Source organism: Dendrobates tinctorius, unplaced genomic scaffold (assembly GCF_039654945.1).
Source record: "Dendrobates tinctorius isolate UK_male_01 unplaced genomic scaffold, ASM3965494v1 ptg000427l, whole genome shotgun sequence".
Lineage (NCBI taxonomy): Eukaryota > Metazoa > Chordata > Amphibia > Anura > Dendrobatidae > Dendrobates > Dendrobates tinctorius.
This window is the reverse complement of record NW_027362091.1, coordinates 255283-279564: the sequence shown is the minus strand read 5'-3', so window position 1 is coordinate 279564 and position 24282 is coordinate 255283. Positions and strand designations below refer to the sequence as shown.

At 47.0% G+C, this 24282-nt stretch overlaps 1 protein-coding gene across 4 annotated transcripts in view; it reads left to right on the top strand.

The window, feature by feature from the left end:
* HPS5 (HPS5 biogenesis of lysosomal organelles complex 2 subunit 2) overlaps positions 1 to 14714 on the top strand; it is a 42133-nt gene extending 27419 nt beyond the window's left edge. For all 4 annotated transcript variants that reach the window (XM_073564091.1, XM_073564088.1, XM_073564089.1 and 1 more), the window contains exons 14-23: positions 254 to 400; positions 846 to 926; positions 2479 to 2972; positions 3695 to 3815; positions 3934 to 4089; positions 4460 to 4579; positions 4878 to 4991; positions 5073 to 5179; positions 11088 to 11361; positions 13225 to 14714. In XM_073564091.1, coding sequence (XP_073420192.1) covers positions 254 to 400; positions 846 to 926; positions 2479 to 2972; positions 3695 to 3815; positions 3934 to 4089; positions 4460 to 4579; positions 4878 to 4991; positions 5073 to 5179; positions 11088 to 11361; positions 13225 to 13285 — 1675 coding nt within the window. In that variant the 3' untranslated portion in view covers positions 13286 to 14714. The remainder of the gene's footprint in view (positions 1 to 253; positions 401 to 845; positions 927 to 2478; positions 2973 to 3694; positions 3816 to 3933; positions 4090 to 4459; positions 4580 to 4877; positions 4992 to 5072; positions 5180 to 11087; positions 11362 to 13224) is intronic.
* The last annotated feature ends 9568 nt before the right edge of the window (positions 14715 to 24282 follow it).

Sequence of the window (24282 nt, the reverse complement as noted above, 5' to 3'; positions counted from 1 at the left end):
TTTTTTTGTTTTTGGTCTCATGATGACAATACTTTCTGTCACCATCCCTATCAATGATGCTTATTTGAGGTGTGGGTGGTGACCATACATGGCCAGAATATAGGCAGGAGGGGTTGTCTTGGTCATTCATTATAATTCCCAATTGTGCAGATGTTTCCCGTAAGGATTTTACTTCTATGTTAAAGTAAATAATGTGCGCTCTGAGTTTTCCCTATGACTGAAGCCCCCTCCCTGCATTGTTTTTTTGTCCCAGTGTTTCCAGTTTTGTCCGAAAAACCACAGAGAAAATTGGGACCCTCCATATGAGTCCTGAAATAAGGAGGAAGCAGGAGCCGACAGACGAGCGACCCCTGGAGGGGTCTGGTAATGGGCTGTCCCAGCCAGAGGAGGAGAGGACTGAGTGAGTCCATTATCACTGAATAGGGAGAGTGGATTGTAGCTGGAGGAAGGGATCGTAGCATTTTATGATGATGTTTTCGCTGATTTTTGGGGGTGATGAGTTCTTAGGATGGACTTGCCAAATTCTGCCACTAGGTGGAACTCTCTTGGTCCATGAAGTTCATTCAATGTCTGTCATAAAGACCTGAGATGAGCGAATAAATTCACCAGACTTTGGTCCCAAACCCCATGAGTTGTCCGGAGCCCTGTGAAGCATCTCCTACCTGCCACCATTCCTGTGTCCTCTTTGGATTAACTGGTCATTGCTGTTGGTTGGTAGGAAGCGGCTCCTGACCGGAAGCCACGGGCTACTGATTTGGCCGCTGGAACAGGGTCCTGTGAATTTATTAATTTGTCTCTATTCACGTCCATTTATTTTTTGCTAACCTTTCACACTTTCATTACAGATTGGATCACGTGCAGCCTCCTGAGCCTTTGGTAGAAGAAATTCTAGTAGATGAGCTGAAATCTGCAACTACTGAGACCCTGTAAGTAATGAATGTGAGCGCTTATAGCTGCGGTAGCAAACGGGCATTATTATACAAGATCTGTTGTATTTTGAGGCCTTTCTCCATATTACAGTTTCCATATTGAATGAATCCATATAAAAATGGAAGGATGTATATCTTTGTACCGTGTTAGCCAGTAGATAGAAAAATATTAAAAATTGAGAGTCCTCAGTGGTTGATACCTTTTAATGGCTAACTGAAAAGATGGTAACAAATTACAAGCTTTCCAGACTACTCAGGTCTCTTCATCAGGCATTGTGCAGAAATATGTGATTCTTCAGATTTTGTATTAGTCTAGCCTGATGAAGAGACCTGAGTAGTCTCGAAAGCTTGCAATGTGTTACCATCCTTCCAGTTAGTCATTAAAAGGTATCAACCACTGAGGACTCTCAATTTTTAATATTTTTCTATAAAAATTGAGTCACTGTACACAAATTACGTATCACGCACTGATTTTTGTAGTACACTCCAGAGCTGCACTCACTATTCTGCTAGTGCAGTCACTGTGTACATACATTACATTACTGATCCTGAGTTGCATCCTGTATTATACTCCAGAGCTGCACTCACTATTCTGCTGGTGGAGTCACTGTGTACATACATTACATTACTGATCCTGAGTTACATCCTGTATTATACCCCAGAGCTGCACTCACTATTCTGCTGGTGCAGTCACTGTGTACATACATTACATTACTGATCCTGAGTTGCATCCTGTATTATACTCCAGAGCTGCACTCACTATTCTGCTGGTGGAGTCACTGTGTACATACATTACATTACTGATCCTGAGTTACATCCTGTATTATACCCCAGAGCTGCACTCACTATTCTGCTGGTGCAGTCACTGTGTACATACATTACATTACTGATCCTGAGTTACATCCTGTATTATACCCCAGAGCTGCACTCACTATTCTGCTGGTGCAGTCACTGTGTACATACATTACATTACTGATCCTGAGTTGCATCCTGTATTATACCCCAGAGCTGCACTCACTATTCTGCTGGTGCAGTCACTGTGTACATACATTACATTACTGATCCTGAGTTACATCCTGTATTATACTCCAGAGCTGCACTCACTATTCTGCTGGTGCAGTCACTGTGTACATACATTACATTACTGATCCTGAGTCACATCCTGTATTATACTCCAGAGCTGCACTCACTATTCAGCTGGTGCAGTCACTGTGTACATACATTACATTACTGATCCTGAGTCACATCCTGTATTATACTCCAGAGCTGCACTCACTATTCTAGACAAACTTGGCTCCCAGTGACAACTATTGTCTAACGTAGGGTTCTCCAACTCCAGTCCTCAAGGCCCACCAACAGGTCGTGTTTTCAGGATTTCCTTAGTATTGCTCAGGTGATAATTGCTGCACCTGTGCAATACTAAGGAAATCCTGAAAACAAGATCTGTTGGTGGGCCTTGAGGACTGGAGTTGGAGAACTCTGGTCTAATGAACTTGATCACCACAATCCTTGAGGATTTTCCAGATCTTATTTCTGCTTTATTTCATAGACACCAAATCCAAGAGCCTCAGGTCTTGTTTGATGTGGAAGTCATGAGGAAGATCTTAAGCATTTGGCTTGGGTACCTTGATAAAGCTCTTTGGCCCCAAGATCAACCCAACCGGAGCCCCACTGAGTCTTCTCTGGGCACCCTACAGTCTTCTGGAGAAGTAAGCAGCCTCCACATGGACCCCACAGATGAACCACAGAAGTTGGAGGAGAAGACAATGGCCCGTCTTCCGTCAGGGGAGCGTCTGGGCTTCCAGGTTGAAGCTCCTTTTCTTCTAGAAGAGCCCTTACACCAGGACGTGTCTCAGCTCGCCATGATATGCCTTGAGTTCAGAGTGTTTAGTAGTGCGGCTCCTTCAGGTCCGGACGCCTGCGCTACTCACTTCATACACAAGTACTTATTCCTTCTCGACCTTAAAAGGTTAAAACGTTGCATCGTCCTAAATTATGGAGACGTCCCGGAGGTCTGGAGCACCTACATAGAGGGGCTAAAAGGTAATGGATCTAAACTGGGGTGAGAAATTGCATTAATAGTCGTTTTCTGGAGCTGTTAAACAGACGGCCGATCCTTAGACTGTTGGCTCAGTGCCTATGAGATATACAAGTACTGGATTGTAGTACCAGATGCAGCCATTGCCAGAGGTATGGCGCTGTACAGGTAGACTGAACAAGACGCTGCTGACCCTTCAACCAGACGAACTCTGGTGCTAAACGTTGATCCCTCATGGATCTAATAGCCAATCAGTGGCATCCGCCAAACCTGTACTACAGCAACATGCGTTCTGCCTGGCTCAGGACCTGCACTCTCTCCTTACACCATGGATGCTCGCTGTATTACACAGCTGGCACCTGACGGAAACTGATGTCTCTGCCATGATTGCAGCACGTAAAAGGCTTTAATATGGTGCCCATCTGTTCTGATGGCCATCGGCCCGCTGCACAATGTGTTTTTGGGCGTGCCGATGGGTCTCTGGGGGGCTTGAAGGCCCTGTGTCTGCAATGTTAAAGTCTTATTGAAGTCCAGAAAGATCATCAGTGCAAAGTTTACTTTTTGGTTTGGGAGTCTGGGTCTTTTTACTATAGCCTCACTGAACTACATGCTACGCAGATTAACTGATGGCCCAATGTTCTACCTGCTGTACAGTGCGCTGCCTCTCCATACCACCCACGATGAAGGGTTCCTATAAACCCTGACTACTTGCGTTCTCTGTTTTCAGAGCTCTCAAGTTCAGCACCAGAGGTCCAGGCCATCAGAAATGGTGACTTGGTGAGAGCGATCCAAGCGTTGACCAATCTGGAGCCTTGGGATAGCCCTCTACTGCTGGCGCATGTCTCCAGGTATCTCCTAATATTTGCAGATTATGCAGTGCCACCTTAGATGCTTTACTCCTGTACATATAATCAGTATAGACACATTTGTGATCCTGGATTTTGAAATTTTTTTTGCTTCTTTCAGGATTTATGACAAGTTTGGCGAAGCGGCAGCGAGGGCTCTCGTCATGTTTTACCCATCAGTCTTACCCGCGGATGTTGTACGGATCTGCAAGGACCATCCGGGACATTTTCTAGCTTATCTGGACAATCTCATGAAGTCTAAACCCGAGGAGCAGAGGTACAAAGCTAAATAATTAGGAGTTGGAAGAAGGAAAAACGGAAATATCTTCAGAGAACTCGACTCGGAAATGAGGAAGTCGCTGCACATGTGTTCAACCACTCCATTCATTGTCTACGTGACGGCCATGGATAACCAAGTGCCTAACTCTTATCTCTGGCAGTCCGGTAGAGAATGATCGGAGCGGAGGCCAAGGTGCTCATGCGTGGCCACAGCTTTATTCTGATGGGGCATTTCAGAACTGGGACACCCAGCAATTTTACCACCAATCATGTGGCTGCATTTTAATTTTCCAAGCCCGTTTTGAAGAAGTTACTTTTTGCTGTATTGTAGTGACATTATTATCATGCGCTATAATCTGGTGTTGTAGATTATCTCTACTACAGTCCCTTGCTCATCCTGAGTCTCTAAAGCTGGACTGGCTTCTTCTGGCCATTTGCCATGATGCCCCTCACCCCAGCAACACCGTGCACCCCAATGGAAACCCAAGGTGAGCAGTTATGGTCTTGTGTTCCTTACAATCCATATTGCCTTTTTTTTATTCCTTGCTCCTGTCTGGCCTTTCTACATGATGCCAGGTGGACATCACCCCTTCCTGGCACCTACCTGCTCCAAATACCTGGCTGGTGTTTGGGATGGCTCCTTGTTCTTGCCTGATGCCATATGCACTGATTTGACATTTCCGTGCCAAGCAGCAATACCTCTGTCCTGGTGCTTCTTGATTCTGTCTTGCATGGTACCTGTACTTTTCAATGTGCATTTATCTACCTTGTGATCCTTCCTTCCAGGCCGCGGTCACATCTGTACACGTGGGGGTACGGGCAGCTCATGTCACTTCTGATCAAGCTGCCGTCAGACTTTGCAACCAAAGAGAAAATGTTGGAGATTTGTAAAACATTTGGGTAAGAAGGTGACGACCTGTCTCTTAGTATATATGAAGGCGGCCGCGTTTCTAAATGTCCCTTCGCACCTTTGCCTTTTAGCTATTGGCCGGGTTTCATCACACTTTGTTTGCAGCTGGAGAAAAGACTTGAAGCCCTGACCACCATCGTCCATCTTGATGACCTGCAACTAATCGATGAGAAAAATGGTTAGTAAATCAATAGCTGACCATTCATCCTTCAGGCTATCTGCAGTGTGTTGATCTGTTTTCCCAGCAGCATAATATATGGTGGAGGGAAAGGGAATCTGGTTGTATGTGTTTCTCTATCGCTTCATTGGGGGAGATAGGAACCATGGGTGTATGCTGCTGCCACTATGCAAATAAGAAAGTTAGCTCCTCCTCCGCAGTATATACCCCACCGACTGGCGCTCAATTACTCAGTTTAGCTTAGTGTCAGTAGGAGGTGGGCACGGGTCTTTCATTAGACCCATATCTACCTCAGTGTGCGTCGTTTCTTTACAGGTTCCGGTGGGATGCAGAGTGAATAGTCACATCTGTACTCCCACAAAGAGACTGAGTACGGCGTGTACTGCCACCCTGTATCCTCATATGTCTACCGGCCAGGAACATGCATGTGTGTTCGCCTTCTGTCTCTCACCCACTCGCCTACCAGAGCCTGTCGGTGGATGGAGACACGGTCTGCAACTGGAAATGGGTAAGTCAGGACTGCAGGAGGTAAGTATCAGCAGGCTGAACCCCTCTCTCCTTCCCATGATAGTAATTCCCCTGGGCGGTGGGGAACGGGCAAGCTTCCTTAAGCGGCATTACCTGTATTTAGCGTTCTCAGCCATCGCCGCAAAACTGCGGTTCTCTTTAGACCCCCGCGCTCTCCGGCGGCCGCCGTTTTTAATCCAGGCCCCAGCTTCAGTTTGGGCCTCGTTTTGAGGCGAGGCCACGCCCCCATTTTCAGGCGGGCTTTTTCTTCTGAGGAACAGTCCCGCCCCTCTGGCGCCGCCCACCGCTTCTCTGAGGGTTAGAGGCGTCGCAGGGGCCCGCCCACTCCTCCCAGTATAGGAGGGAGTGGAGTTTTCTTATGCTCCTAACAGAGCGGTTAGCTCCGCCCCCTCTCTGGTGAGCGGATTCCCGCCCACAGCATTCAGGAGCGCGTTTTTACCTCAGTTTTTCTTCAGCCTGTGAACTGCTCGTCTCTGCTTCAGTGTGCTGTGTACACAGGTTCCGTGAGTAGCTCTGCGCTGCAGACTGACACCCTCCTCAGCTCTCCGTCCCCTAACCGTCTGGCACTGTTAGTGGGTTAGCTCATAATTCTAAACCAATTCACTCTGCTTCTTCTTCTTCTGTGGTAGTCATTCATTTTGCATGTTCTTCTTGCAAACGCAAGTTTCCATCAGGTCAGTCCTCTCCCCTCTGTCAGGACTGCAGCAAGCCCACTGAACCCACCGCCCAGGAGCCCCCGGTTGTCCCGAGTGACGTTGAGGCCCCTATTCCAGGGTGGGTTTCCTCTCTGTCTCAATCTGTGGCGGAGCTCACCAAGGTGTCCCAGACCTTGGTGTCCGTACTGGATAAGTTGCCACTACAGGCTTCTGCAGGACCCAGCAGGTCACAGGATGCTCCGGTCGAGCCTGTTAATATTAGCCGCAAAAGAGCCAGACGGGAGCACTGGTCCCGTTCCTCTTCCCGTTCCGCATCGCCCCATAGTCCGTCCAAACAGCCTCCTTTATCAAGATCTTCCTCCCCTGAGCCAGGCGAGACTTTCTTGGATGGACCCTCCGAGGATGTTTTGGAGCTGGACTCGGACCAAATCGCTGATATGAGGGATATAGTTCAGAGCCTCATTGCAGCAATTAACCAGTCCTTCAATATCAAAGATTCTCCTGCGGACCAGGAGATTTCTTTCAGACAGTCGAAACCACCTTCCAAGGTCTTTGCTCATCATTCGGAGTTCCAGAAAATTCTTTCCAGAGAGAGAAAATCCGACCAGGCGTTTTCAAAGAGGAAGATGCGTTTTCAAAGAGGCGTTTCCTTTCTCGCCGGAACTCATTGCAGACTGGTCAGCTTCACCGACCGTGGACCCTCCGGTTTCAAGACTATCTAACAGCACGGTCCTCCCGATTTGTGGAGGAGCATCTCTAGCAGACACTAATGACAGAGTCATAGAATCTTTTGCTAAGTCAGCCTTCGAAGCGGCGTCTTCTGTTCTAAGCCCGGCCTTCGCTTATATTTGGGCTTCTAAGGCCATAGCGAAATTGGCTAAGGACCTCCGCCAAGGCATTTTGGCTGGAGACCAGCCAGAGCAGCTGGCGGATCTCGCCGACCAAATTTCGCATGCAGGCGAATATTTGGTCTCGGCCTCCCTGGATGCCGCGTACTGCGCTACTCAGGCATCAAGCAACTTGGTGGCTATTAGGCGCACAGTTTGGCTTAAGGCTTGGCAAGCGGACTTATCGTCAAAAAAGTCCCTCACCAGTTTACCGTTTCAGGGATCGCATCTTTTTGGCGATATGCTGGACCAGATCATTAAGGATGCCACTGGGGGCACAAGCTCCCTTCTTCCCCAGTCAAAATCTCGTCGACTTCCGACGAAACGTCAGTTTCGGCCTTTTCGTCGCTTCACGACAGCAGATACGTCTTCCCACCAGCAGAGGCCTCAACCGCGCCAAGATAGGAAAAGAGTCTCCTTTTGGCCCACTCCTTCCTGGCGATCTCATTCTTCCCAGGGTAGATCTACCACACCTAGACCTGGAAGATCTTCCTCCGCATGACTCGAATCAGAACACAGGAGCATACTCCCAGGTGGGCGGCCGTCTTCTTGCCTTCAGGGATGTATGGCTTACCTCGGTGGAAGACGCTTGGGTCAGGGAAGTTGTATCTTCAGGATACAAAATAGAATTTGTTTCTCGTCCTCGGGATCGATTCTTAGAATCCCGACCCCCGAAAGACCCCGCCTTGGTTCTGGGTTTCTTTACAGCCATCGACTCTCTTCTCAAGTTGGGAGTGATTGTTCCAGTACCAGGAAAAGAGCGATTCACAGGTTTCTATTCGCACCTGTTTATAGTGCCGAAAAAAGGAGGCACGGTTCGGCCCATTCTGGACTTAAAACTACCGAACAAAATGGTCCGTCTGCGACATTTCAGGATGGCGTCCCTTCTTTCAGTAATCGCTTCCATGGAGGCACAAGAATTTCTGTGCTCCATAGACATTCAAGACTCCTATCTACATGTCCCAATCTTCCTGGGTCATCAAAAATTCCTGCGTTTTGCAATACAACAGGATCACTTTCAGTTTGTCGCCCTGCCGTTCGGGCTCGCCACCGCCCCCAGGGTTTTTACAAAAATCATGGCCGCCTTGATGGCCATTTTGAGGATCCGAGGTCTCGTGCTCTTCCCGTACCTCGACGACATCCTCATCAAAGCTCCATCCTTGCCCCAGGCTCTCGAAAGTCTGACCATTGTCTGTGACACTCTTGCTCGATTCGGGTGGATCATCAACATAAAAAAGTCCTGCCTTGTTCCAACACAACGCCTTGTGTTTCTAGGCATACTTTTCGACACTCGTCAGGCAAAGGTCTTCCTTCCCGACGACAAGAGAGTAACTCTTCGCGGGATGTTCGTTTGCTTCAGGGCCCCCAACTCATTTCCCTCCGATCAGCCATGAGAGTTCTAGGGAGGATGGTTGCAACGTTGGAGGCGATTCCCTTCGCCCAATTCCACTCAAGACCGCTTCAGCGGGCCATTCTGTCACAGTGGAACAAGTCTGTCTCCTCACTGGATCTTCCAATTCGACTCTCATTTCAGGTCAAGCTGTCCCTCAATTGGTGGCTAACTTCTCTTCTTATCGCCCAGGGCCGATCGTTCTTTCCGGTACATTGGCGTCTGTTGTCACCACTTGCCAGTCTTCTGGGCTGGGGCGCAGTGTTTCGCCATCTCACAGTAAAGGGCCGTTGGTCAAGGCAGGAAGCGACTCTTCTGATCAACGTCCTAGAGATATGGGCTATCTTCCTGTCCCTGATTTATTGGGACAAGCTGCTCTAAGGTCTGCCTATCCGGATTCAGACGGACAATGCCACAGCGGTGGCATATATCAACCACCAGGGAGGGACTTGGAGATACTTCATTGGGCAGAAATGTCAGTCCCAGCGATATCCGCCGTACACATTCCGGGTGTGGAAAATGAGGCAGTCGATTTTCTCAGCCGCAAAAGGCCTCGCGGCAGGGGTATGGTCCCTGCATCAGGAAGTCTTCCAACAGATTTGCCTTCGTTGGGGTACTCCAGACGTGGATCTGATGGCGTCCCGTCTGAACAAGAAAGTTACACAGTTCGTATCCAGGGCCCGCGATCCCCTCGCGTGGGTGCCGATGCTCTGACCATTCCTTGGTCACAGTTCGCGCTCCCCTATCTGTTCCCTCCTCTTCCTCTTCTTCCCAAGCTGTTGAAGATCAAGGCAGAAGGGGTACCAGTTATCCTCATCGCGCCGGATTGGCCCAGAAGGTCTTGGTTCGCGGACATCGTCAACCTTCTCGCGGACGCTCCTTGGACACTTCCAGACAGACCAGATCTGCTGTCTCGGGGTCCGATTTACCACCCCAATTCTCGGTCGCTCAATTTGACGGTGTGGCCATTGAGACCGCGGTACTAAAAAAGTCAGGGTTTTCAGATCGGGTAATTCACACAATGATCCGGGCTAGGAAGCCTTCGTCTTCCAAAATATACTATAGAACGTGGAAGGCATATTTTCGTTTGTGTGAGTCCAATCACGTTCTGCCAATGTCTTTCTCGCTCCCTTCTATTCTAGCATTCCTCCAGGTAGGCCTGGACGGGGGTCTGGCCCTTAGTTCTCTAAAGGGGCAAGTTTCGGCGCTTTCAATTCTTTTCCAGAAGACACTATCCTCTTGGCCGCAGGTAAAAACCTTTTTACGAGGGGCGGCCCATGCAGTTCTCCGTATCGGGCTCCAGTGGATCCCTGAGATCTCAATTTAGTCCTAGAGGCTCTACAAGGTTCCCCCTTTGAGCCTCTCAAGGAGGTTTCTCTATCTCTTCTCTCTTGGAAAGTGGCCTTTCTCGTGGCCATTAATTCCATCCGACGTGTCTCGGAGTTGGCAGCTCTTTCTTGTCAACCTCCTTTTTTTAGTGATTCACCAAGATAAAGTTGTTCTACGGCCTCCGCCGTCCTTTCTTGCCAAGGTGGTATCTGCTTTCCACTTGAATGAAGACCTCGTTCTACCTTCTTTCTGCCCGGCTCCAGTTCATCCCCGGGAACGCTCCTTGAACAGACTGGACCTGGTCAGGGCGACGAAGGTCTACTTGGCTAGAACCGATGCCTTTCCGGAAGACAGACTCTCTTTTCGTCATCCCAGATGGGACTCGAAAAGGCCTGTCGGCCTCCAAGGCGACTATTGCGCGCTGGATCTGATCGGCTATCTTAGAGGCTTACCGGATAAAGAACATAGTGCCCCCTTCTGGGATTAAGGCTCACTCCACTCAGCAGTGGGCGCATCCTGGGCAGTGCACCACAGGGCTTCTGTTCACACCTTTGTAAAATTTTACAAGGTCCACACCTACGCTTTGGCGGATGCCAGCCTAGGAAGAAGGATCTTGCAGGCGGCAGTAGTGAGTCCGCTGACCTTATGGAAGTTTGTTTCCCACCCCAGGGACTGCTTTGGGATGTCCCATGGTTCCTGTGTCCCCCAATGAAGCGAGAGAGAAAACAGGATTTTTAGTTGCTTACTGTAAAATCTGTTTCTCGGAGCCTTCATTGGGGGACACAGCACCCTCCCATGTTTTCAACTTCTGTACTTTTGTTCTATGTAATATAGTTCTAGTTGAATTGTTGGTTTACTTTATATTCTATTGCTTCTCCTACTGCTTTCTCACTAACTGAGTAATTGAGCGACAGTCGGTGGGGTGTATACTGCGGAGGAGGAGCTAGCTTTCTTATTTGCATAGTGTCAGCCTCCTAGTGGCAGCAGCATACACCCATGGTTCCTGTGTCCCAATGAAGGCTCCGAGAAACAGATTTTACGGTAAGCAACTAAAAATCCTGTTTCTGTTTTTTTTTTTTTTTTCTTCCTTCTTTTGTATAATAATTATATGTGATTAGGTTTATTACCAGAGACTATGGATGAATGGAAATATATAGTATATCTAACACAAAGCCAGCACCAGCAACACGGGACAGAGAATGGAGACGCCTCAACTGCAGATTATTCTGACGGGACAAACTGCATCAGCGTGGAGAACGTGGCGCTGCTCTTAGCAAAAGTGATTGGCCCAGATCGTGCAATGCCGTATTTACAAGACTGGGGTGTGAAGGAGGCATCTGACCGATATTCCAAGATTTGTGATATTATGAAGGTGTCCGAGAAAAGACAAAGGTACAGTCTCCTATTACATTATCTTACTACTAATAATACTGCTCATATGAACAAGAATATAACTACTATAATACTGCTCCTATGTACAAGAATATAACTACTATAATACTGCTCCTATGTACAAAAATATAACTACTATAATACTGCCCCTATGTACAAGAATATAACTACTATAATACTGCCCCTATGTATTTGAATATAACTACTATAATACTGCTCCCATGTACAAGAATATAACTACCATAATACTGCTGCTATGTACAAGAATATAACTACTATAATACTGCCCCCTAAGTACAAGAATATAACTACTATAATGCTGCCCCTATGTACAGTACATAGGGGGCAGTGTTATAGTAGTTATATTCTTGTACATAGGGGCAATAGTATAGTAGTTATACTCTTGTATATAGGAGCAGTATTATAGTAGTTATATTCTTGTACATAGGGGCGGTATTATAGTAGTTATATTCTTGTACATAGGGGCGGTATTATAGTAGTTATATTTTTGTACATGGGGCGGTATTATAGTAGTTACATTCTTGTACATAGGGGCAGTATTATAGTAGTTACATTCTTGTACATAGGAGGCAGTATTATAGTAGTTATATTCTTGTACATAGGAGCAGTATTATAGTAGTTATATTCTTGTACATAGGAGCAGTATTATAGTAGTTATATTCTTGTACATAGGAGCAGTATTATAGTAGTTATATTCTTGTACATAGGGGGCAGTATTATAGTAGTTACATTCTTGTACATAGGAGGCAGTATTATAGTAGTTATATTCTTGTACATAGGAGCAGTATTATAGTAGTTATATTCTTGTACATAGGGGGCAGTATTATAGTAGTTATATTCTTGTACATGGGGGCGGTATTATAGTAGTTATATTTTTGTACATAGGGGCAGTATTATAGTAGTTACATTCTTGTACATAGGAGCAGTATTATAGTAGTTATATTCTTGTACATAGGGGGCAGTATTATAGTCAGGGCTGTGGAGTCGGAGTCGTGGAGTCGGAGTCGGTGCTCATTTTGGTGGAGTTGGAGTCGGTATAAAATGGACCGACTCCGACTCCTAAAATATATAATAAATTGGGTACAGTAATTCAATGCAGGATGTGCTGAATATTTATTCATAGGAGTTTGGGAAAGTTATGAAATGTCCTATAAATGGCTTATATTCCTGATCTAAGGCTACATTCACACACAGCGTTTTTCCTGTGTTTTTTGAGGATACGTTTTTCAGCTGCAAAAGTTGATCATCTTTTTAAAAAAACTGCATCACCTGAAAGGTTTTTGAGCTCATAGATAATGTTCTCAATAGCAAAAGCAGATTAGAAATCTGCTCTATCTATCCATTTATCCATATCTGTCTATCCATATCGTATCTGTACCAAAAAGAATGAAAACCAGGTAGTACACCAATATATATTCTGTTCTATCTAAATATCTTGATTATTGGATCATAAAAATGATTAAATGTCTGAGGTTCACATTGTACTACAATACATTTTTCACTTAAATATAAGCAATATGTGTAGGAGTCGTGGAGTCGGAGTCTGTGTAAGGGAAATTGAGGAGTCGGAGTCGCAGGTTTGGCTTACCGACTCCACAGCCCTGATTATAGTAGTTCTATTCTTGCACAAAGTCCAGCATCCAAAAGATCTTTAACACTCCATATTTATTTCCAGAAATTAAAATGTATCCTCAGTCAGTAATGAATAAAACTTGAATGAAAGCTACATGTCATTAGCTATGCGTTTCGATCTGAATGATCTTAATCCTTGTTATCAGACATTGCTATGTTCACAGACCTTGTGCGCTTTCCTCGCAGTGATGGGATGATTTGTCTTTGCAGAGCTCTGATCCAGTCTATGCTGGAAAAATGTGAACGATTTCTGTGGTCCCAGCAAGTATAACGACACCAGCACTGAAAACGGCGTCCTGGCGCGTGAACTGCAGTAAATCTGTAAATGACAGCTGATATTTTCTTTTCGCCTCGGACCCTATGGTGGGGACAATGTTAAAGTTTATACGTCTGTTACATGTTAGTGATTATATATATATATATATATATTTTATATTATCCGTATTACTGTGCCTGTGGGACACTCCCATTATACTACTGGAATCCAAAACTCCACAATTGAAGATGCGACTTTAAGGAGATGGAGTGATCATACAAGTCGCACGGATCCGCTGTGCTGGAAAACTCTTTTCTCTGTGCTATTTGTTTCTCGGTCTGACATCTCCAGAAAGAGGCAGAACCGAATTAGCGCACAATTAGTACTTTTTTAGAAACTCAAGTATTTGACTTTGAAGTGATGCTGTAATCGCCACTATTAAAAGTCCAAATGAATATTGGAAGGTGCTAGTTATTACAGATTTATTATCTAACTTTCTGTAGTTTGTAGAAATTTACAATAGAAAATCAGAAAACTTTATAGCAGAATGATAAAACCTATTTGTTTTGTCAGTGATCACCATTAGACTGCTCAATATTTTTTACACCTTTCTTTGGTGCTTTGTTTCAGAAAGAATGGTAAGATGTTGGTGTTTTTTTTTTTTTCTATAAATATATACAGCGCTCCAGATCCCCAGCTACTCCTCACTCAATCTGATGCTAATTTCCAGTCCTCCTGCAGTCACCACTAGAGGGAGCTCACTGCATTGAAGACATATTGTAGCGATTACTGTATAAATTCTATGTAGTGAGCTCCCCCTAGTTGTGACTGCAGGCAGACCTGAATTTTTAGGATTCAGAAGTCACCGAAACTTTTTCCTAAATGCCTATTTGACTTTTTTTTTTTTTTTTGTTTTTAAGTAAGCACAGATTTATCACAGTTTGTAACATTTGTCTAAAAAGCACAAGCTGTTATTTTTATTTTCATCTATGGCTAGACAAGAATCCTTTAATATAGTATTTACAAAGTCTGTTACATATGATCATATTGTGAGGTTTGGTAATTGAGTTATATCGAACGAAGGAAAGAAATCGGGGGGTCATATTCTATATATCAGGTGTCTGGTTCTAACTGCCCCAGAGATGGGACCAACTAGAACTGAATTTGGGCAAATCAGGGAGGTTCTGGCACAGGGGCGACACGGTCACGCTCTTCTTTAAAACAGGGTTTGTTCAGGATTAGAATAAAAATAGCTGCTGATTTACAAAAAAACCCACACAACAGCGCCTCACCTGTCCACAGGTTGTATGTGGTATTACAGTTAGCTAAATTCACTTGAATGGAAAAAACAAAGTTTCTCTGTATGATATCCTGGCCTTTTGTCTCTTGTGTAAATAAGCTAAAGTGTCCAATATGATTTATAATAAATTCTATCCACAAACTATATGTCTGAGTCATGAATCCATATGGACACGTGTGGAAAAACACAATTATTTAACTTCTGGGGGGTTTTGGGGAATATTTATTAAGGTTTCTGCATGCTGTGAATGAATGGAGCAGGGTGAGCGCCAGACGGTGACACGGGAGCACATGGCATTGGAGTGACTTATATTAAAAAGACCTGACATTATACTTTCCCCGCTCTCGCTCATCCATCGCTTCACAGGCAAATTGGTGATCGCATCTGATCGACATCACAGCTAGCTAACAGTCTTCTGTGGAATTACAACTGACACCTTTCACTATTTCAGATGAGTTATTCTGGTAAGTGTAGTTCTACAACAAAAGACAAACTGAATATCCTCAGTTCTATAGATCTAAAAGGCGTAAAGTCAGGTGCAGTCTATGGAGGATGTTCATAAGTTACAGGTGGACCTGGACAAGCAGTGTTTGGGCATCCGATCAGGATCAATGTAAAGTCACGTTCCGTATTTGTGCACTAATGACCTGCGGCCATCATATGTTGTAGGGAGAGTAAAACTAGGAGAGTCACTTTGTTGGCCGGGGTCACACTTGCGAGAAACTCGAACGCGTCTCTCACGTCCATACTCGGCACTGCCGCCGGCACTCTGATCGAATATCTAAAGGGCTGTCACATTGTAGAAGGATCAACTTTATTCTCATTTGCACAAGGAAAGAGCGTTTAGCTGCATAGAAATACATGGAGCCGCGCACTCCATCAGGGCTGTGGAGTCGGTAAGCAAAACCTGCAACTCCGACTCCTCAATTTCCCTTACACCAACTCCACGACTTCGACTCCCACATATATTGCTTATATTTAAGTGTGAACATCAGACATTTAATCATTTTTATGATACAATAATCAAGATATTTAGATAGAACATAATATCTATTTATTGGAATACAACTTGGGTTGGAGGCAAAGCCGTAACCACATGGGAACATCTCTAACAATTTCCAAGTATAAAGGAATTGCCTCATGCACAGTCAATTTTGATGAACGGGTGAATTTTTATTTTTCTTTGAGAGCAAGTGAAACATTTTGCTGAAATATGGTCAATCTGCTGCTATAGGAGACGGAGTGAAATCTTTTTCCATGCGGCAACGCTTTGCCTGCTCCATGTCATCCAACTACTTGTCAAAGTCAAACTCCTCATCTGATGAGGATGAAGATATGGCAGCACTGTCAGGACCCAAGTCCTCTTGCACCTGGCAGTCCTCCTGTAGGCCACTCATCCTGACTGCTACCTCAATCAGAGCTTCTTTTCCTTTAGTAAGCTGTTGATCATCAAGCAGTATAAGATGACTCGGGTCCACATAAACAGCTGCCAGAAAAATTTCATTTTCCAATAGCTGTGTCTCTCTCCGTTTCATTGAAGCAGAAATGCCATCTGTGATTAAACCTCCTCTTTGGGACAGGCAAAATAGCAAGTTCTTCCACTCCCTTATGAAAATGCCAGGAGTTAAATCCTCAGCTTGTAATTTTTTTAGTCACGGTAAATGGGTGATTAAGCGATTCCTTCAATTTAACCACCTGTGTCCATTGGCCTTCATTTTGGGTTAACTGAGGGTTCGCCATATCTATAAGAAACGGTTTTAGTTCAAGCAATCGCTCAATCATTAAATAAGTGCTGCCCCACCGAGTGGCTTGATCGACAATTGCCCCTTTCCCAGCACGTCTCTTCAAGATGGGATCAATTTTAGGGGTTCTGGCGGCAATAACCAATTTCCTCACTTTTCCAATCAGATTTCCAGCATGTCTCTCTTGCAGACTATCTCTTATTACCAACTGCAGTGTGTGCCCATCTTTCTCCTGCTCGGGGCCCAGGAATCCGATTCTGTGCAGGGCAGGCACCCCTTCCCCTCCTCTCTCTGGTGAAGATGGCAGAAGACAGGACCGAGGAGGGGAGATTGCCCTCTGCAGTCTGGAGCCGGTGCAGGACGGGAGCACTGCAGCATACAAGTGAGTTTTGATAGGTGCATGCCCCTGCTTCTAGGGGGGCAGCTGCCCCCCCTTCCCCTCGCTGGCTACGGCCATGATTCACACAGCGTTTTTGCGGATCCGTTTTTTGCAGTAAAATGCAGTGACTCTGGGCATCCCAGCAAAGTCATTAGGTTTCAAGACATGATATTCAGACACATTGTTTTGTGAGGATCCGTTTTTGGGCTGAATGAGCATGTCAGTTTGTGTGGCGTTTTTCTAATCTGCTTATGCTATTGAAAACATCTATGAGCTCAAACCTTTCAGGTGATGCGGTTTTTTTAAAAAGCTGATCTGCTTTTGCAGCTGAAAAACGTATCCACAAAAACGCAGCAAAAACGCTGTGTGTGAATGTAGCCTTAGATCAGGAATAGAACAGTCATAGGAAATTTCATAACTTTCCCAAATTCCTATGAAAAAATATTCAGCACATTCTGCATTGAACTACTGTACCCAATTTATTATATATTTTAGGAGTCGGAGTCGGTCCATTTTATACTGACTCCGACTCCACATCCCTGCACTCCACTCCCGAGTGCTGGGTATTGGCGTGCGAGACGCGTCTGAGTTTCTCGCAAGTCTGACCCCGGCCGTAGAGAAGGAACTGGGCACACTGTTGGATCAGACTAAACAATCTGCAATGTCAATCAGTGGCTGCTAAAGCCGGCAGGGTATTGTCATATATTCTAGGATTCATGGGGACTTGCAGGACAGGGGTGTAATACTACAACGATACAAAGTGTAATAGCGCAATCTCATCTGGAATATGTTCAGTTCTGGGCACCAGTTCATAGAACGGATCTAGAAAAGGTACAAAGGAGAGCCACAAAATCGATACAGGGCGTGGTGGATCTTTATTTATGGGGAAATATTAATCCCTTCACCCCCAAGCCTGTTTCCAGCTTCATCACTAGGCCAAATTTTACAATTCCGTCCAGTGTCACTTTATGTGGTGGTAACTCCGGAACGCTGCAACGGATTCCACCGATTCTGAGATTGGGTTCCCCCCACATATTGCCTGACTGCACTCAAAGACTACTAGGGCCACAGGTAGGTGGATGGCAGGGAAATCTAGTGGTGAGCAGGTATAACTTCCTCTACACCAGGGGTTGGGAACATTTTTGGCTGAGAGCCATGAACGCTACATTTTTAAAGTGTAATTCCATGAGAGCAATACAATTTGTTTAAAACTAAATACAAGTAAATGTGTGCATTTTATGTTTTGATATTCGCCACAATGGTAAGGTAAACACTGCTGTCTACCATATCTTTCGCTGGATTTGAGGCTGCATACCAGTGTGGAAACGGCGAGGAGATGCCGTTTGTAGGTATTGCTGTGAAGTAGATGAGGCAAGGAGAGGAGCGCTGTCCCGACCGGTGACAGGCGCTCCGTGCGGCTCTACCGGGCAGGCGTGGATGTTCAGGTGCTGCGGTTGACTACTGTGATAGGATGGTGACTGGAGATTGCAGGACCTGCGTGACGTTAGTGGTCCACGTGACAAGTGACTGCCGCAGGTACGAGGTACCGTAAGGACGAAACTTATCCTATGTGTTTCAGAAATCAGCTGTTTCCTTCATTATTATTTTTTTTGTTGTTCAAGATTAGAGATGGGCGGACCCCTGGATGTTTACGGTTCGGCTGAACAGTTACAAAAAGTTTGGGTACCAGAACAATACCCGGACCCCATTCATTTGAATGGGGGGGCTCGAACATTCAGTGTTTGCCACGCTGTCATGTGCATGACAGCGCATCAAACACCGCTTCTGATCGGCGGTGAAATCATCCCCGCCGGTCAGAGAGCCGCGGTTCCCACGCTGTCAGAAGACAGCGTGAGCGCTCAGCTGGGATCAGAGGTATAAAGTTAACCGCCGCCCACTGGTGTCAGCGGATGGGATTATTTCTCCCATCAGCTGACACCAGTGACCAGAGGTAAGCTTTATACCTCTGATCACAACTGAGGTCTCACGCTGTCTTCTGACAGCGTGGGAACCGCGGCTCTCTAACCGGCGGGGATGATTTTCACCGCCGATCAGAAGTGGTGTTTGGGCAGCCGAACCTGAACAGTAACACGGACTTCATGGTAAGGTCCGTGCCCGAACAGTAGGTGTTCGGTACGGACGCCGAACTTCAGTGTTCGGGTTCGCCCATCTATTAAAAATTTGAGATCAAAAGCGCAACATCCTGGCTTGCGAGCCATAGGTTCCCAACCTCCTGCTCTACACTATAACAGGCACTGATGGGATGATTTGTCTTTGCAGAGCTCTGATCCAGTCTATGCTGGAAAGATGTGAACGATTTCTGTGGTCCCAGCAAGTATAAAGACACCAGCACTGAAAACGGCGTCCTGGGTCATGAACTGCAGTAAATCAATAACTGGCAGCTGCTATTCCCTGTGTTCTCTATGGCTGACAAGGCTAAATTGCTTTTATTCTTTTTGAAAACCCCACTTTTTTTTTTTTTTTTTTTTTTTTTTACAGGAATCAAGCTGGTTATTACTCACCCTTCCCAGGTCCAGTGCTGAATCTCCACCGCTGCTCCCAGTGTCTGTTATTGTTTGCAGTGCTAATGTCAACACGGCAGCGCTGCAGACAAACAGTGAGTCAGCGACTTGTTCCTTCATCTCGGGCAGAGCACAGAGCTCACTGATTGCCTGCAGTGGTGTCGTGAGTGACATTAGCACATGTGATAAAACACTCCGGGGTCGCCTTTGCTGGGGTCAAAGGTCACGTGCATTCAGCATGAAACTCAGGCGCAGAGCTGGGATTCGGGTGTAACTGACCCTGGGTCAGGTTTATTAACGGTGAAAGCAATGCAAAAGGAAATAAAACATAAAACAAATCCTTGCCTGTCCGGCACTAACTAAACAATGGACAACCTAACTACCAACTGGCGGGCTTCTCCCGTCCAGCCAAACCACAGTTGCAGTGGGCACTGCTTCCACTCACGTGTGTCTCTCACACAGACAGGCTCTCTGTGTTCCCAGGCTGAGACACTCACACAACCACCTGGCATCCTTTTATATCCACCTCCCATTATTCATTAGCAAGCAGGTGCGATACTGACCAGACTAGGCCACATAGGAAAGGAATGTGGGCGAGATATACCTGCCCTCATCCACTATTCCCACATGATTCTCACATATCCCCCCTCTGCTCAGACCACTCTGGTCGAGCAATGACACCCGCCAAACAGTGTACTCGGGACAGGGCATCTGCATTCCCCATCTGTACTCCTGGGCGGTGCTCCACCGTAAACGTGTAGGCCTGCAGGGCAAGGAACCACCGGGTCAACCGGCTATTCCGTTCCTTGTTCAAGTGCATCCACTTGAGAGGGGCATGGTCAGTGATCAGCCTGAACTTTCGGCCCACCAGGTAATATTTGAGGGCCTCTAGAGCCCACTTAATGGCGAGGCACTCTTTTTCTACGACTGCATACCTTTGCTCGTGTTTATTCAGCTTCCTGCTGAGATAGAGGACTGAGTGTTCCACTCCGTCCCTCACTTGTGTCAGTACGGCCCCGATACCGGTGTCAGAGGCATCCGTTTGTACCACAAACTCGCTGCGGAAGTCCGGAGTCACCAGTACGGGCTGAGAGCAAAGTGCCCGTTTTAGGCTATGGAAGGCTTCTTCAGCCGCTAAACTCCATTTAATCATGACGGAGTCTTTCCCTTTTGTAAGATCCGTCAGGGGGGTAGCGATGGCTGCAAAATTGGGTATGAACCGGCGATAATAGCCGGCGATCCCCAGGAAGGCTTGCACCTGCTTCTTGTTGACAGGTTGTGGCCAGTCCTGAACCGCCTGAATCTTATCAACCTGGGGTTTAACAACACCCCTCCCAATTACATACCCCAAATACCGGGCTTCTTCTAGCCCGATGTGACATTTCTTGGGGTTCGCGGTTAGACCTGCCTCCCACAGGTCATCAATCACAGCTTGTACTTTCTGGAGATGAGTCTCCCAGTCCAAGCTGTAAATGACAATGTCATCCAAATAGGCCGAAGCGTACTGTCTATGTGGCCTCAGGACTCGATCCATCAGTCTCTGGAAGGTCGCCGGTGCCCCGTGCAGTCCAAACGGCATATACACATACTGAAATAAACCTTCCGGCGTAGCAAATGCCGTCTTTTCTCTGGCAGCCTCAGCCAGAGGGATCTGCCAATACCCTTTGGTTAGATCTAGGGTCGTAATATACCGGGCTTTTCCTAACCGATCTATTAACTCGTCGACCCGGGGCATAGGATAGGCATCAAATTTTGAGACCGCATTCAGTTTGCTGAAGTCATTGCAGAACCGAATGGTGCCGTCCGGTTTAGGAATTAGCACAATCGGGCTGGACCAAGCACTGTGCGATTCCTCAATGACTCCTAACTCTAACATTGCCTTCACTTCTCGGGAAACGGCTTCACGGCGCGCTTCCGGGATTCGGTAGGGCTTTACGTGAACTGTGACACCAGGTTCCGTTACGATGTCATGTTTCATTAGCATAGTCTGCCCGGGTTTTTCTGAGAAAAACTTTTGGTTGTGAAGTAGAAACTGCCTGACCTCAGTCTTTTGCCGCTCCGAGAGAGTCTCTGCAACCCGTACCTCTGGTATGGTATGCGAGCAGACGGGACGGGCCAGCTCCGCTGACAAGGCAAACCGATCTTTCCAGGGTTTTATCAGATTTACATGATAAATCTGTTCAGGTTTCCGTTTACCTGCCTGGTATACTTTGTAGTTTACTTCACCAACTCTTTCCTTGATCTCAAAGGGGCCCTGCCACTTTGCCAGGAACTTACTGTCCACCGTGGGGACCAGGATCAACACCCTATCTCCGGGTGCAAACGTACGGATCTTGGAGCCCCTATCATAGATTCTTTTTTGGGCTCCTTGAGCCTGTATCATGTGTTCTTTGACGATAGGCATAACAGCCGCAATACGGTCCTGCATTTGTGTGACGTGATCTATCACTGTTTTAAACGGAGTGACCTGACCCTCCCAGGTTTCTTTTGCAATGTCTAACAGTCCGCGAGGACGACGGGCGTACAATAACTCGAAAGGCGAGAATCCCGTGGAAGACTGGGGTACTTCCCTGATGGCAAAAAGCAAATACGGAAGTAAATAGTCCCAGTTCTTCCCATCCTTGTCTATCACCTTTCTCAGCATCTGCTTCAGAGTTTTATTGAACCGTTCGACCAACCCGTCTGTTTGAGGGTGATACACGGATGTGCGTAACGGTTCGATTTGTAACAATCGGCAGAGCTCCTTCATTACCCTGGACATAAAGGGGGTCCCCTGGTCGGTGAGTATCTGTTTTGGTATACCGACCCGACTAAACACATGCACCAGTTCCTTGGCAATCGTCTTGGTGGCCGTGTTACGCAAAGGGATGGCTTCCGGGTAACGGGTGGCATAATCCAAGATGACCAGGATATGTTGGTGTCCACGTGCAGACCGTGGAAGGGGCCCAACTAAATCCATCCCAATCCTCTCAAACGGGACTTCAATAATAGGTAGGGGTACCAAAGGGCTACAGAACCGGGGCTTAGGTGCAGAGGCTTGGCAGTCAGGACAAGACTCGCAATATACACGAATATCGTGATGCATGCCTGGCCAAACAAAACAGTGTAATATCCTTTCGGTGGTTTTCTGGACTCCCAGGTGACCTCCCATCACATGTCCGTGGGCCAGGTCCAGCACCTGCCGCCGGTAGGGTTTTGGCACGACTAATAGTTGCACCGTATCTTCCCCCTTTTTCTCTATCTGATAGAGTAAATCATTCTCCAGAACCATGTAAGGATATGCCAGCCTAGAGCCAGGTTCTACGGGTACCCCATTTATCACTTTTACATTTGTCCTAGCCTGAGAAAGGGTAGGATCCTTTATTTGCTCGCTTTGGAAGTCATCTTTCTGAACTTCTAAATCCGGCCAACGGGGAGGTGGACGGCTGTCGGCCTCCTCCTCTTCCCCGGTCTCCTCATTATCACCCGCCATGACTGAAAACGGGAACTGTAGGTCATTTCCAGCAGACTCTTCCCCCGAGTCTTCCGGGGAGACCTCTTCCAGGGGTTCGGGACCCACACGCTCCCTGGGAGAAGAATCATGTACACTATTACCCGAGGGCATCAACTGATTCTCCCACAATTGCCAGAAGTGGGGAAAATTCCGGCCCAGGATAACATCATGCAATAACGCCGGGACGAGTCCCACTTTATGTTGCACAGACCCATAGGAAGTAGTAATGCATATGACCGTGGTGAGGTACGAACAGGTGTCTCCATGCACACACGTTACAGAAAATTTGTCTGATGGTCCAGTCGGCGCTGACACCAGACTGGCCTTCACCAGAGTCACCACACTTCCCGAGTCTAACAATGCCACCACATTTTTGCCATCAACAGTTAAATCACACAAATGTTTTTCCACATCTTTTTGACCGGCATTCACACTCACTACCCGTGCAACCATAGACATGCGGTTTTTAGAGTCTGTGACGTCGCACTGCATGGGTTCAGTAGTGACCGGACAGTTCGCAGCAATATGTCCCATCTCTTGGCAGCGGAAACACCTAACGGGCCCCTTGCTTAGACCATAGTTCGTTACTCTCGGCCTCGCAGTGCGGGCAGTCCCGTTTTCCTCCCCCACTGTCTTAGGGATTTTTCCATCTCCCCTATTCCCTGGAACAGTCTTACCGGTTCCACGTGGAGATGATGAAGAACGAGGTGGGGTAGCGTCGTCTCGGAGTCCTTCCGCCACGGAGTAACGTTCAACCAGATCCACCAGTTGATCTGCCGTCGTAGGATTTCCATGGCTTACCCACTTCCTCAGGGCTGGCGGTAGAGCTCTCAGGTACTTGTCCATGACGACTCTCTGGATTATCTCTGGCGCTGTCAGCACCTCGGGTTGTAGCCACTTCTTCGTCACGTGGATCAGGTCGAACATCTGTGACCGCGGTGGTTTATCCGGCTGATAAGTCCATTGATGCACTCTCTGTGCACGGACAGCGGTCGTCACTCCCAGCCGGGCCAAGATCTCGGCTTTCAGTTTGTCAAAGTCCTGCGCAGCTTCCGGCTCTAAGTCATAATAAGCCTTTTGGGCCTCACCGGAAAGAAACGGGGCAATCAAGCCGGCCCATCGTGCCTTCGGCCATTTTTCTCGCACCGCCGTCCGTTCAAACGTGGTCAGGTATGCCTCGACGTCATCTTCGGTCGTCATCTTCTGCCAGTACCGACTCACGTGAATCACTCTCGACTCGGCTTCCAGGTTAAGCTCAGGTAAGCTTGCCAGGCGCTGCGCCACCTGCTGGAGAAGCGAACGATCGGTAACTGTCATGTCCACCAACTCCTTCAGCTGGGCCATCATCACCCGATTAGCTTCTTGCTGGACGGCGGTGGACTGTACCAGCGCTTTCACCACGTCCTCCATGCTCATGCTTGCAACGTGATGCCCGCGTTCTCCACCACAATGTGATAAAACACTCCGGGGTCGCCTCTGCTGGGGTCAAAGGTCACGTGCGTTCAGCATGAAACTCAGGCGCAGAGCTGGGATTCGGGTGTAACTGACCCTGGGTCAGGTTTATTAACGGTGAAAG